This window comes from Drosophila obscura, unplaced genomic scaffold, assembly GCF_018151105.1.
Source record: "Drosophila obscura isolate BZ-5 IFL unplaced genomic scaffold, ASM1815110v1 contig_96, whole genome shotgun sequence".
In the NCBI taxonomy this organism is placed as follows: Eukaryota; Metazoa; Arthropoda; class Insecta; order Diptera; family Drosophilidae; genus Drosophila; species Drosophila obscura.
Window position 1 is genome coordinate 450,615 of NW_024542890.1, and position 15,209 is coordinate 465,823.

Consider the following 15,209-nt stretch of genomic DNA (forward strand, 5'->3'; position numbering starts at 1 on the left):
ATACAAATATATTTGTGATGTTCAATGTGAAAGTAAATTATTAAATGTGCGTGCCGAAAAAAATAACCAAATCCGTTGTATAAAGATTAAGTGCAAATTGTGAAGCAAAAAATGAAACGTGAGTTTAAAAAAAAACCAAAGCCGAGTTTTACACATACCAGAACAGTCGCACAGAATACATTGCACATATGCAAATGTGTTGTCTGTATTTCTGCTTTTCCACTGAAGCGGCATCGGTGTATTCTGTATGTGTTAGTGTGCGCGAAAGATTGAAATATAGTTGTTTTTTTTTCCAAGTTTTGTGACAAATCCTTATCACAGTTCCCTCCCCCCCTCTACTTATCCATAAGGATACCTTTGTGAAGCTTGTGCGTGCGTGCATTTGTGTGATTGTGTATGGTAGGGCAGCAGTAGCAGCGCTGCTGGCGCCATTAAGATGCGCCCCAGCTGCAACGCCCACTGACTGTTTCTTTAGTGGGAGGAGGTGGAGTAGCAAGAAGAGCAAGAAATCCATGTGTGGTGGCTACTCTCTCTGTCTGTCTTGTTGTTTCTGCTGTCTTGATAGTTAAAATGTGAAAAGTTCAAATACAAAATTCATTGCGTCTGCGCCTCCATTATCGCATCCTGGACCAAAATCACTTTTGGCCTTGACTAAAAGTAAGAAAGAAACAAAAACCATGAAGAAGCAGCAACATGGCATCCGAATGAATTCGAAAGGGCAACAACAATCGGGACCACACACTAATACAAGTGCAGTGTAGACCAGTGCACAAAACCGGTTCTAAGCCGCACTTCTTAAAAAAAAGAAACGTCATTAATATTTTGTTGGGGTTTTAATACCAAGAAATTGGCATAATTTGCATCCAAGTGAGGAAGGGAAAGAATGGGGGAAAATATTGTTGTTGCCCACACGCGAGGATACACTCAAGGGACTAAGGGAGGCTGTGACGCACACACACACACAGCACGAACACACACAAATATACTCGTTAATTCTCTCATAGATACATATGTACTTACATGCATGTACAAATGTAATTTTGCAGGCAGCCAAGGTGACAACGCACAACTGGTGCTTGTTACATAAAAACCAACCTCGCCCTCTTTGTCATAATTAAAATTATAATCAACGTGGTCATCGACATCATCATCTTTGAGTAAGAGCCAGAAGTAGCAACAGAAGCAGTAGCATCACAAACATCAGCCCAAGCCGCCAACAACACGAAGTGAAGCAACAACAACAAAAGGAGCCCAACAGAGGGGCAGGCGGAGTGGAAGCGTCATCGTCATGAGCGTCTTTGATGATTTCCAACGTCTGTGGATGCAACGATTCCCACAGAGCTCGCTCTCCGATGCTTGGGAGCAGGATGTACGCGCTTCCCTTGAGCGGCATCGCCTCAAGATCGCAGAACTGGGCAAGGAGCTCGAACAGGAGACGCTCTATGTGGAGTATCTGGAACGGTTGCTCTCCGATGTTGAAAAATATCGCGCCTCAGGCGGAGATCCAACGGCGCTGTTCGAGGCGGCCAGCGGGAGTGGGAGTAGTAATAATGGCGCAACAACAACTGCAGCTGCCGTGGAAAAAGAGTTCGTAAGTATACATATTTATATATATATTTATATACATATATTCAAAAGTATACATTGAAACTCCTCTTTGCCTGGTCGAAGGGGAAAGCAACACTGATAGCAGGCCCTCAGAAATAACGCGTAGGCTGCTGTCAGCTGCGCTGTCCATTTCTTTTGCAAATGTCATTGCCTGCTTATCACTATCGAACAGAAGAGGAAGAGAAAGAAGCAGCGCAATCAATTTAGCTTGTACATATGTATGTACATAAATATGTATGTACATATGTAGGTAGGTGGCCCCATGTCACGGTGTCGATGGGGAGAGTCAAAGGGAATGAGAAGCTGCTATCGTACCCGGCAGCTATCGAAATTGAGCGGAACTAGTACAAATGAACGAGTGGATGAACATTGGTTTGAAGAATTCAAAGGCCGGAAAAATTTAAACAAGAATAAGAAGAAATTTTTTATTCAACGATCGTTACTGTAATGACTACATAGCATGTACCTACATTCATACGTATGTCCCCCCAGCTACAAAAAAAAGCAGCACTTTAAAATTTCATGCATTTGTGACTTCTCTAGTCGGTGGTTTTCGCAAATGCTAACCGATTTGTCTAATTTTTATTTTTTGTTATAGCTAAATCAATTTCAAACACAAGTCCATACTAAGTTGTTATCATATCACAGTCACATATTGGGAAAAAAATTATTTTTAAAATCACACATTTGTAGACAAAATTAAATTGTTTGCAATAAGTTAATTTGATTCCTATTAACTAATAACAAAACAATATAATTGCAACTATTTTTAATATTAGTAATTAATTAATATTTTGTGGTGCCACCCTTGGAAAAGGGGTAAGGAAAGAGGAAAAACGATCCTTATGATCGGTTCAAAAATGTTAAAATAGATGTCTCGAACTATTTGACGTCGGCCAAAGGAGCTAGATTTAATGGCAAGGACACTTAACAAAAATAAACTTAAATATTTTTAAATGAAAAAAAAGCTTAAACTGGTCGAAGGAAAAATCTAATAGCGCCTCTATTAGATTCAGAGTCACGCATTATATTCTGGGATGCCTTTACCCTACATATGTAGGTCGAGGGCTCTCTCTATCGTTCTTCTCTCCTGATCGACAGCTGAAGTTTCTGCTGCGTCGCTGCCAATACGTCTATCTCTGTGTGTGCCTACATATCCCCATGGGTACTACCACTTCGATATCTGTAACTTTTGTCCGTTATCTACACATACCATTTCCCTCTCACTGGTCATATCTGTCCGTGCACGCGTGTATGTGTGTGTGTTTTGCGTGTCGCTTGTCGACTACGGAATCCGTTCGTGGCGCTGGTGCTGTCATTGTCGTCGCCGCCAGCAGTTGTGAATAACGGCAACGGGCACGAGCCAAATGGTATTCTGGTCCGCTCTTCCCGTGACATTACATTACGCATCAGTAGTGAATCTTTGGGACAATAACAGAGGCCGATTTCCAGAGCTTCGGCTAACAGTGGGAACAAAAGCAAGCAAAACACCTGCGCTGTCCGCGAAAAACAGCCCAACAATTACGTAAATTAATAATTAATTTTTTTTTTTGCGTCAGCCTCGGCGGCCGTTGAGCCCCCCGCCTTCGCTTTCTGGTACCGTTCCAGTAACGTGTTCGGTTGACTCAAATTTCGTGGTCAACGTCGCCGTCGACGTCGTCGTCGTGGACGTAGTTATAGTCATCCGGGCTGGTGGCGTCGCAGTTAGCGTCACTTGGCGTCGTCGCTCCCCTGAGTTGTTGTTCTTGCGTCCGTTTCTTTTCTACGGTTCTGCAGGGCGGAGTTTGTCCCGAGGCTATCAATCGGTGCAGTGTAGTGCTTCTCCTTGTTCTCGCTTCCAGTTCGTTTTATTGTTCTTCTTGCATTGCTGCAAATATAAAAGAGAAAGAGAGAGAGTGAAAGAGTGAGAGAGTGATAAAAAAGCGACAGTGCGTCCACACAGTGGCGCTGAAGGAGAATGGCTTCCTTCAAGGAGAAATTCAAATTATGGTCCAGAGGGGTGCGTAATCATTGAAATAATAAAAAAAATAATTTTTTTTGTATTATCACAATTTGAAATCAATAAACTTATCGCAAAAATACCATATAACATTGTAGACCGCACCGCACCACACACACACACACCTCTACCCGTCTACGAATGTGCGTGTGCGTGTACGTGTACATGCATATGTACCTGTACCTAAAAAATTAAGCAATAGCGGAAAGTGGCTAAAAAGAGTTTAGGCAAAAGGCACTTGAAAAATACCTGCACATGTATGTATGTACATAAGTGTACATATGTATGTATGTATATACAATACTCGTACTCGTTTGAAAATTCGTGAATCCGATGGTGTGCACCGATAAGCTAACACTATCAATATGCGGGGGTGAGAGAGCCCAGAGCAGTTGACTCAACTAAAATGGCCACAATAACAGCTGTTCCCCAGAGAGAGAGAAAGAGAGAGAGAGAGATCTAGTCAGCTGGGGGGCTGGGGCTCAACTACTCCATAAGATTCAAGTTTTGTTTTTAATGGAAGTAATGCATTGAACTAACCAAAGGCACGCTAGAGTCGATTCATTATCGGACTAGCTTCGTGCATTATCGAGCCGAACCACTTCTGTGGAAGCTGGCATTAGTCACACACGCAAGCGCATCAGCTGTGACAAGCGGCTGGCTGCCTGTGACCCCAAGCAAACTAACTGTTAATTGGAGAATATGCTAAGCAATTGCTAAGCATTGTTGATATGTAGCAAGAGCGAGCACAGGAGTGTAAGAGAGACAGAGAGAGAGAGAGAGAGAGAGCAGGCATCTGGAGAGCTCAAAGAGTAGCCATCGACCTTCCTTGATGGGCTTTGACGATTTGTACACGCTTTCTTCATCGCTTCGCTTGGTCACATTCCATCCATCCATCTAACCACCCACACATCACTCGGATAGACCACGCCATTACCACTCCCACTTCCACTCCTCCTCCTCCTGCCTTGTCATGGCAATTTTCCATTTTGGTAATAAACGCGTTTGTCTGTCTGTCTGCTGGTCTTTTTGTGTCTGCTCTCTTTATTCATTTGTATTTACAGTTGTTAGTGTTTCCCCCTACTATTTTTTTAGTTTTCACTTTTTTCAAAGACAGCAAATTTTGGAATTAAACATAAAAAGCGATCCAACACACGGACACACACACACACACACACACACACACACACACGTACGCCGGTCCCAAAAGTCAGGTTTGTCCGTTTCTGCCATTTTAAATGGAACCGAAAAAGAAGACCAAACATACGAAATTAAATAAAATTAAATGCGTTACGTGCCGGGAATCTAAACGGAGAAAAGTTGGGTATAAGTAGTTGTGTATGCGGGAGCTGGAGGAGTGTGTGGCTTGGCTGGCCTTTCCTTTCAGATAAGACCCAGCAACCGGCCAATTAACACCTTCCTGAAAAAGGGGAATCTAGGTAGGTCATTTCGAGTGTAAAAACTTTTCGGAATTTAGGCCTACCACGGGGAAAGTATCCCTATACTTCTCTGGAAATCAAAGTGCTGTTTGCAATTAAATAGACATATTGGCAGTTTGATTCTGGCGTTGCGTTAGATTTGTACGACAAAATATTGAAAAAAATAATGAAAAAGCCAAAAAGATTAGCCTTCTTTAATAGTAAGTGGGTAGTGTTTTATTCACCAAAAATATGGTTTTAGAGATTAGGCTAAACTAAGACTTGAAGTTGCGTTACATAAGACAGAAGTGGTTAGTTGGGGTACAAAATTGCAAAACTCTGCGAACAAAATACAAAACAAAAATATCTTTTTAATAAAGATCTATAAAATGATATAGAAGATTTGGGGGTTGGTGAACGAGCGAAGCGAGTGAGCAGGGGGCTTGCCCCCTAGTAGACTATATATATACATATATAGCGACCGAATTTGCATCGGACTGGTATGTACTTATTTTAATTCATGCACTTTTGAAATGCAATACAGGATAATATTACAGGAGTCTGGATACAAAATTTGGTTGCTGTATCTCTTATTGTCTCTGAGAAATAAGGCGATGTACAAGACGGACGGACGGACAGATTGACGGACAGACAGACATGGCTATGTCGACTCGGCTATTGATGCTGATCAAGAATATATTTACTTTATTGTCTGGTTTGTCGCCTGGATCTCAGAGACTATAGGAGCTAGGGCAACCAAATTTGGTTTCCAGACTCATGTGATATCACACTGCTACAAGTGTATCTCAAAATTTCGCCCCGCCCCCATCCGCCATCACAAAGGACGAAAATCTGTGGCAGCCACAATTTTAAAGATACCAGAAAAGTAAAAGCGTAGTATCGTAGAGAATATCCATATATCTACCAGACTGCCGAGAATCTGAATCAGATCGGATCATAATTATAGCCAGAATGACGAAATTAATTTTCAGTTGCTTCCCCTGCCCCCCTCCAGAAGACGACACCGCAACTCATTTTCCTTCTCGCTCGCACACTCTGCCGCGTTTAGTGCGCGAGCAACCCCGCGGAGGAGGTGGCTCATACAGATGTAGAATAAACATTGTAGATGTAGATAACAGATGTAGCAAAAAAATGTAAAATTATATACTGACTGAGTACGGGTGTAAAAGAAGAGTCGCGTCCCCAGAAGCGACTCACACGTTCCTTCTCGTTTTCATTTCGATTTTCAAAGCTTTTTCATACATACCATCTCCGACCCAATAAAGTATATACATATATGTACATACATATATGAATGAACAGCTTAGCCGATATAGCCATGTTTCGCTCATCCTTATGTCCGTTTATAAGTAAACTTGTCCCACAGTTTTGAAGCTTTTGCCCTTTAACTATGCACAGATCTGTCTTTTCCACGCAGTACTATACTATACTATACATATGTATGTTGGATCTGGGAGATATTCCCACTTCACATTCAGACCTTCATTTCACCTTCATTTGGATCTAATCATGGAATATCGTACATGTACTCTTAAGTACAATATATAAGCCATTATATGGTGGGGCTCTTTAGAGTGCATCATAGTATACAGACCTTTTATAGATTTTTATATGATATCGGTATCAATTATAGATAGATCGGTTAACAGAGCATGCCATGTATGCACATACATTTATGTACACTCACACTTTTCCCCACTTCTCTTCTTACAGAAATCTAGCCTAAATCTGCGCGAGTCATCCTCGTTGTCGGTGGCTGGGGGCAAAGACAAGGATCGGCTCTCGCTCAACACAGACAACAAATACACATCGAATGCCGCTGGCAGCGGGAGTAGAGCAGGCGGAAGTGGAAGTACAGGTGGAGGAGTAGTGGGAAATGGGAGTGGGAACGGGTCAGGAAGCAGTGGGCAGAACTCTGCGCTGTCTGCGGGCGACAAACGAGGTGTGGAGCACAGCTTCGAGAGGGAGGACAGAGACAAAGACAGCGGCAATGAGAAGGATGCCAACGGAGCCCTGCATCAATGCATCACGGAGCTAGCGGCGTCAATCAATAGTGGAGGCGTCAAGCGCCCGGAGGCCGTTGATGCGGAGCGGGAGTCATCCGCTAGGCTGCCGCTGCGCAAGTCCACGTCGCAGTACGTAACCGTCATTCAGGTCAAGGAGGCCAAAGATAAAGAGGTCGACGAGGCAACCATGTCGTCAGTTAACGATCAGCAGCAACAGCAACAGCAGCCGACGCCCCCATCCACATTTTCCCGCTATGCGGCAGGAGGAGCTGGATTGGGAGCAGAGCCCTCGGCCCCGCCCCTGTCGCCATCATTGACTTCGTATATGAGCCATGTGGAAGCCAAGAAGAAAATGCCACCTAGGTGAGTGTGCCTTCTATCTACTTTTCTCCGCCATGCACTTACTTATACTCGGATATCCTCTGCTGTGATCCTTCCCCGGCAGACCTCCTCCAAAGAATATACGACGCGTAGATCCGCCCACCATTCCCAGCCAGCAGCATCACCAGCTGTCGTCGTCGCCCAAGCGAGAGACTCCGACATATGCGGGTAGCACCATGCCCTTGCCCAGCAGCTCTGGTGGCAGCCTCTCCTCGGACAGTCCGGGCAATTCACTGGAGCGCAACATCAAGCCCTCGGACATTCTCAGACAAAAATCGTCAGAGAACCTGGACGCCAAGTACATGACCAACAGGAAGACCACGCCGGAGCTGGGGAAGTTCGTCACAAACCCGGAGCTGATGGAGGAGCTGGGCCGTAAAATGGTCGGCAAGATGGACAGTCTGGAGCATGCCAAGCGTAGCGAGGCATCCTCTGGCTCCGCCAGCGGCGGCAGTAGCAGCCTTGGGCGTACCTCTTCTACGCCCGGAAGAACTCTGAATCCGGGCCGCACTGGAGCGGGGACAGTCGGCGCTTCGCCCACAGGCAGCCTAAACAAGACTGCGAAATTGGCGGTGGCCGACAGCAGCTCCACGAGCAGCCTTGAGAAGAAGGGAGGTGCGCGACTACAGGCCAGCGACGCAGAGGGAGGCAGTGGAAGCGGCGGAGGAGCGAATCAGCGCAGTGTTGGCTCCAAGGAATCACTGGCATCACAAGGCATATCGGAAGTTGTGAGTGCCAGTCAGATTGACCAGACTGACCATCCCTTCATACCTTTATTTACATGAGCATGATCTCTCTCTTTCTCTCTGCAAAGATCAAGAGCTATGAGAGCGTTTCCTCGCTGAGTTCGGAGAGCGCCAAGGCGCCAGCGTCGGGGGCCCATCAGTCGCCGGCAGACCACGAGCCATACTATGACAGCGTTCCGCTGGATAATGGCGACGGGGAGTACGTTTTCATCAAGCCCGGCCGCACCGGGTCCTCGTCGAGTCGTGATGACCTTTCCACGCCTGGCAGCAGCACCTTGCCCATGGCCCAGGGGCTCAGCAGTCAGACGAGTGTGGTGGATCCCGAATCTCCTGGCCGTACCTCCAACTATGTGAACATCGATTACTTTCTTCAGTGAGTGCCTGCCTCACAGCCGCCTTCTGTGGTTCGATTCCCGAAGATATTGACTCATATTCTCTTTCCTTGTGCAGACAGAGCAATGAAACCCGCTCCAGTTCACTGGATAGCGATGGCGAGTACGAGGGGCCGCCCATTCTACGCACCATTTCACACGACGAGCAGACCACGTCACAAACCACGCCAGGTGCACTGCGCAAGGTTTGTTGTTCACGGATGACTTCGCTCTTTCCCCAATCCCCATCCCTGGCTCCAGCCCCAGCCCCAGTCCCATCCCATTCCAGCGAAACCACTGCCAAACGGTGCGCTCCAAGCAGAGAAGCTGAGAGGTTTAGTCGCTCCGGGCGAAACAATGGTTGATGTAACCTTATGACTAAGCACACGACTCGCCATTTGCCATATTTTGTCATCGTTAATTGATTTGAAACTTCATATCGCTGTGGTGTTCCCGTAGTAAGCCAACCACCCGCCACCCGCCATTTCAAATTGTTTGTTTTGTGGCACTGTGCTATTTACATACCTTAATACGTTATACATTGATTGGGTATCCAATTGAAATTTCTTTGAATATCCTTTTTTCTGTGGTAGCTACATATATCGGGTCTGTGCTTGCTTTTGACAGTATATGTCCGCATGTATGCCTCACATGGTCTGTTTGGTCTGTTTGCTGCTCGTTCCCAGTCACCAGTCTTTTCAGTTATGATAAACGGAATATATTTACATATGTATGTGCGTACGGTTACATTTGTATATGGTTGTTATTACATATGGTTGTCTGGTCGAAAGCGCATGATTTTAGGATGTTCATTTCGGCTAGGACGAGGAGACTACCGAACATATCCACCAGTCAGCATTCTGAGCACTGGAGACGTGGCAGCTCTAAGGATACGAGCACACTCTAGCCGAGTTCGGAGCCAAAAACCGATCTTAAAACTCGGTCAAAAAAAAAAACACACTGCACCGGTGCAAGTGCGCACACTGCTGGCTTAGCTGTATTTTCTTAAAATTTGTTTGCTTTAATTAAAATTTACTCATCGACAAAATGTACATTTATTATGCGTTTTTTCGAATCCGTTGGGTCCAAAGAAAATATATATATATATGTATAAGTATAAGAAAGCACATAGAAATGGTCCAATGGTGGAATAAGAAATACTATTTATTTTTTGATAACGATCATCACATACGCTGATATTCTTTCTCTAAAAGGGACTGTTCATCCCTTGGGATCAAATGAAATAGAAGTATTTATATCTAATTTAGATCAAACATCATACATCCATGCTGTCCCGCCCTGTCCATAAACTGTATAACCAGTATTTGTAGATTTAGCTATAACATTTTTGAATTACTAATATACTAACCAAGAGTTTTTGTTTCTTTTATCTTCACTCTCTTTTGTTCTCTTCTCCCAACAGAACTTAGTTTCAGCGATACTCGTGAGTACCGGATCCAGTTGTAATCTTAACTTGGACCCTTTCTTGTAAAGTGCAATGATTTGACAGCTAGCTCCCATTAGCGAGCATCCATCGACTGCATCAGCCATTACCGTACATTTATATATGTATTCTCATATGTACATATACATAAATTTAAATGTATCTGTATATGATGTACATATATAGCTTTAGCTTCTCAATGAGCTTGCCCGACCACTGCCTCCCTCAATCCCTACACTGGCACTTCGTGTGATTACCGTGTGCAATATCAGTCAGTTGAGTCCTGTCCTCGTATCTGTTTCAGTTTATATTCTTGTTAATCACACTCGAACAAATCGTTGTGCTCGTCTACATCGTATGTTCATTTTTATTGTATAAACTATATATGTGCACCCTTTCGTACCCCCATTATCGCGTTATACTCGTTGTATTCATTGTATTCATTGTCCCAAAGCGAGCCTTGCCTCGCCGTCTGCATCGCCATCTCTGCTCTGTCCATGTCGCAGCTTCTGTACCCCTCACTTTCATTCAGTTCATCCGCCTATGGTTTGGTTTGCTTGTTTCATGTTTTTGTATTCTTAAAGACCTGCAATGATATTCGTATTGTCCCGCTTAGAATGGATTGCCAGAAACACAAGAACTCCATCGTCTGACCTAATATAAAGCTCTCATAGTTTTCAAGAAAGTTTGTCTGCTATTTGTACATCAAGAAAGCCATCAAATGATCTCTGATTTATCGAATATCGATGGAAATCGTATCAGCATATCTCTATAGCCTGTTATATTCTTAGCCTTGGCTTCCTAAACTGCTTCCAGCTCCAATTTTCCACATCCATATTTTTTGTATAGCTCAAACGTTACCTCGAGCCTAGAAATTATAGTTTTTTCTATACTTTATCAATGTTCATCCCGGCCGACGGCCGCAAAAATGCAATTAACTCGTGAATTTTCCGAATGATTTTTTTTGGCTATTTGGTTATTTGAATTATTAAGCCATCAAGTATTAGCCATGGTGCATAAATGTACCATGAAAAAATACTCAAAAAGGCTCTTTCAAATGTTCCGAAGAAATGTTGATAAATACAGAAACGGTTAATCGAATTCTGTTTTTTACATCGTAAGAGCTGTCAGATCATGGATGTGTGCCCGAAACAAAACAGAAATCGATAGTAAAGGGATTTATAGTGAGGAACAGCAAAAAATAATGAGTATTCTGTCCTGCAGCCATGACCTCTCACCTGTTGCCCACCTTTTGGGTCCGGCCATAGAGAATGATTTTTGATTAATTTATTGTTCGTTCGCTAGATCAATATATCACACAGTGGGCATACGAATAATCAGTGTATATGATATCCTCTCCTCATTTTCGGCAGAGTCGATTTGTAATTTGTGGTGGCATGGAAATGCAAAAGGAAATGGTGAGACGTGGTGGTAGACATTTCCGCCTATCCAGCACTTGTACATACATATACATATACATACATCTAAGCTTTCTGTCGTCGTCTGTTTTAACTTGCTAAAATTATTGCTCTCGCTCTCGCAGGTGAGTGGGAATGCGCGGGGTGCCAAGATACGATCTATCCTGAGCTCGATAATACACAGCGAGACGATCTACGTGGAGTGCCTTAACAAGATGATGCAGGTGAGAGAATAAACCGAGCCCAGGTGAAAACCCACTCGAAATCCATAAGCCATAATCCATAATCCTATTCCCATTTGGATGTATGCAGTATAAGAAGGCGATTCATGCGACGCTGGGCACCTCACAGCCTGTGATCAAAGAGGAGGAGGAGAACACGATTTTCTTCAAGATCGATGAGCTTTTCGAGGTGCACACCGCCTTCCTTGGCGACTTGAAGACGATTGTGTCCCACGAGGGCGGCGACGTGCTTATTGGGGAGGCCTTTAAGCGGCTAGCGGACATGTTCGAGCTGTACAGCGCCTTCCTGCACAACTACGGCCAGGCCATCGAAACTGTGAAGAAGTGCAGCGCCAGCAACCCGCAATTCAAGAAGATCGTCTCGACGATCGTCGTCAACCTGCAGACGGAGCAGTCGCTTACGCTGGAGGATCTGCTGCATAAGCCGGTGGCCAGGGTGCAGATCAACGCTATGGTCTTCAACGATCTGCTGCGCGAGACACCAGCCAACCATCCGGACCACCAGCCGCTCCGGCAGGCCCAGAAGATCATACAGATGTTCCTCAACCAGTTCAACGTCTGCCAGCGGCTGCCTACGGAGTCAAACCGAAACCTTAGGCGCATGGTACGGAACTCCTTCATCGTGGAGCTCGTGGACGGACATCGCAAGCTGCGGCATCTTTTCCTCTTCAATGACGTGATCGCGTGCGCCAAGTACAAGGCCCTGGGGAGGGATCGCATTGACTACGAGCTCAAGTGGTTCATACCACTCAAGGATATCACTGTCTACGAGGAGGCCGACAGCGCGGCGGAGTTCAAGGAATCTAGTCCCGCGAATATTTCGCAAGTGAAGCGCAACCTGCGCTCGGTACGCGACCAGCTCATTCTCGAGGCCAACGGGGTGCGCACCGGCGACAAGTACCGCCGCAAACTGGCCGATCTTGAGTCGCAGCTGGTGCTGGCAACGCCCAATCTAGTTCTGCGCCTGGGGAACAGGGCCAACAATAAGACTGTGACCTTCTTCCTCAGCTCCGACTTTGAGCGGACGCATTGGATGGACTCCATCACTTCGCTCAAGGTGAGTGTCTACTGACTGGTGAGCGGCCACTTTCGGCTGAGCAACAGACTAATTTCTGGTTCCCTCCTCTCCTCTTCTCCGCACCCCAGCAAAAGTGCAATCTGCCGGGAGCGAATACCATCAACTCGCTGGAGGTCACCGCCTTCATTGTGGCCATGCAGAAGGGCATGAAGACTGAAATGGGTTCGTATCTGATGCGCAACACCAACGACGAGAGCCTCCTCGTCGGTGACCTCCACATGAGTATCCAGGGCCTGGGCGGGCTCGAGCAGCCGTCGGATCTTTATATCTGCGTCGAGGTGGACTCTTATGGGCACTACTTTCGCAAGGCCACCACCAAAATAATCTGCCGCAGCCAGACTCCGCTGTGGAACGAGAGCTTTATGCTCGAGCTGGAGGGCAGCCAAAATGTGCGCATCCTGCTTTACGAGGCGAAAGACCGTCCTCTGCTGAGGGCTAAACACATACTGAAGGTAACGTGACTTCCTCAGATTCTGACTCTAATCCCTTCAGGAGCCCCCCTCAACTAATCTGTTCTCTCTCCTGCAGTTGAGCCACACCTGGCTCACTGAGACCAACCAGATGCGCACGATCAAGTTGAGCGAGATCCTGGAACTGAGCTGCAGCTTCCGTTTCGTACCCGGTGAGCTGTGCCGTGCCACCACGAAGCCAGGCGCCCTCTTTGGCGCCAAAATGAGTCAAGTATTAAAGTAAGCTTCTGCCTGCTACCTCCTGGAGCACCATTTGATGTTTGTGTATTTATTTTTCCCCCGGTAAGACGCGAGAAACGTGACATTCCGTTCATCATCAGTGCCTGCATACGGGAGGTGGAGCGACGTGGAATGTTGGAGGTGGGGTGTTATCGCGTTAGCGGCTCTGCCTCGGATCTGTCCAAGCTGAAGAAAGCCTTCGAGTCGGGTGAGCAAAGCTCCAATCATCCCTCATCCCGAATGAACCCCCTGAATAGCATTCTTCTCTGCTCATTTACTGATAGATGCCTATGAGGCGGAGCAGCTGCTGCGGGAGGTGGACATCCACTCGGTGACGGGCATTCTGAAGACTTTCCTGCGCGAGCTCCCCGAAGCCTTGTTTACGGATCAGCTGTATCCGCGCTTCTTCGACACATTCAGCACGCTGAGCAACAACAATGAGGCCACACGCACCAACGAGTTGCTCAAGGTGTTTGAGGAGCTACCGCCGGCCAACAAGGCATCGATCTGTCTGATCCTGGATCATCTGATCAGGTAGGGATGCGCTCGGGACTCCACTATTATCTGGACCAGCTAATCTTGTTCCTCTCTTGCAGAGTCCACGAGAAGGAGGCCGATAACAAGATGTCCCTGCACAATCTGGCTATGGTCTTTGGGCCCACCCTTTTACGGCCGGGACAGACGCAGGTGAAGCAGAAGGACCCCCTGGCGGCCAGCACTGTGGATGTGATGGCCCAGGCCGGGATACTCTACTGCTTTCTGCAGGCTCGCATTAAGAATTAGAATTAGGCGGGAACCCGACACTCGTGGGATAGATGGGAGTGGATGATATATATTTTTTTTTATTTTAAATAGCAATAGCACGCGTACATGAAACACTTGTCCAGATCACACGCCAAGCCCCAGTCTCATATCCCAATCCATCCAAGAAACACACAAGCACACACACTCACAGGAAAATGCGCTGCCTATTGTATATACCCGGAGAAAAGGAAGCGGCAGCGGAAGCTGCCAACGATTTACGGATTTAAAAAAGATAAACTTACTTATGAATGAAGAAAATTATAAAACTGTTCAAAACTGGCGGTCACTGGAGAGGCATACACACACACACAAACACACACACACACACACACACACATACACAAACATAAATATATACCCTGCACGGATGCTGAAGTGTCCAACACTTAAGCTGATCCACCTCCTCGTCCACCAGCGACACAGTCCCTGTCCCTGTCCCTGGCTCTGACCCACTACCAAGGCTTACTTATGTAGCTTCTTGCTTGTATACTCGTCGTACATATGATACATATAAAAATATATCCTAATATATATATTCATATAGATGATATGCTTCTGCTTTATACATATGTATACACAAAACTTAGGAGGGCGTTACGCACACGATCGGATTCCCGTGCCCCAAACCCTGTAACCTGTAACACGTAACCCGTAACCCGTGCTCCTGCCACCCGTCTCCCCCTAGCTTACTGCAACAATTGCAACACCAACAAAAATGCAAAATTTTCAACTTTAAAAGTATATAAATACTTCTATGCATACATATATATAATACATATATATGGAGACATGCCTAAATAATCATTAAAATTCGTAGGACTATAATTACCGAAGTGTATGATGAAGATTGATTGGCGATTATGTGCGGTGTTCGAGTATGTGTATGCTTAAATATAGTTCTGTTTTTTTTTTCGTCGTCTTGTTTTATATTAATTGTTTAGGTTTTATATAAAAAAACGTAAAATAAAATATATTCTATTTAGA

At 45.5% G+C, this 15,209-nt stretch overlaps 1 protein-coding gene across 4 annotated transcripts; it reads left to right on the forward strand.

Moving 5' to 3' along the window:
* Positions 1 to 1,046: 1,046 nt before the first annotated feature.
* Positions 1,047 to 15,188, forward strand: LOC111071906 (active breakpoint cluster region-related protein). Of its 4 annotated transcripts, none has more exons than XM_022363452.2 (13): positions 1,047 to 1,591; positions 6,760 to 7,415; positions 7,498 to 8,161; positions 8,248 to 8,552; positions 8,630 to 8,756; positions 9,974 to 9,994; positions 11,538 to 11,636; positions 11,725 to 12,711; positions 12,801 to 13,184; positions 13,261 to 13,421; positions 13,490 to 13,629; positions 13,706 to 13,955; positions 14,018 to 15,188. In XM_022363452.2, the coding sequence occupies exons 1-13, from the start codon at positions 1,289 to 1,291 to the stop codon at positions 14,202 to 14,204; spliced, it is 4,284 nt and encodes a 1,427-aa protein (XP_022219144.2). In that variant the 5' UTR covers positions 1,047 to 1,288; the 3' UTR covers positions 14,205 to 15,188. The 4 variants fall into 4 exon arrangements, with proteins under 4 accessions (XP_022219144.2, XP_022219145.2, XP_022219147.2 ...); XM_022363454.2 differs by lacking the exon at positions 1,047 to 1,591 and adding an exon at positions 2,953 to 3,607; XM_022363453.2 differs by lacking the exon at positions 9,974 to 9,994.
* Positions 15,189 to 15,209: the final 21 nt, after the last annotated feature.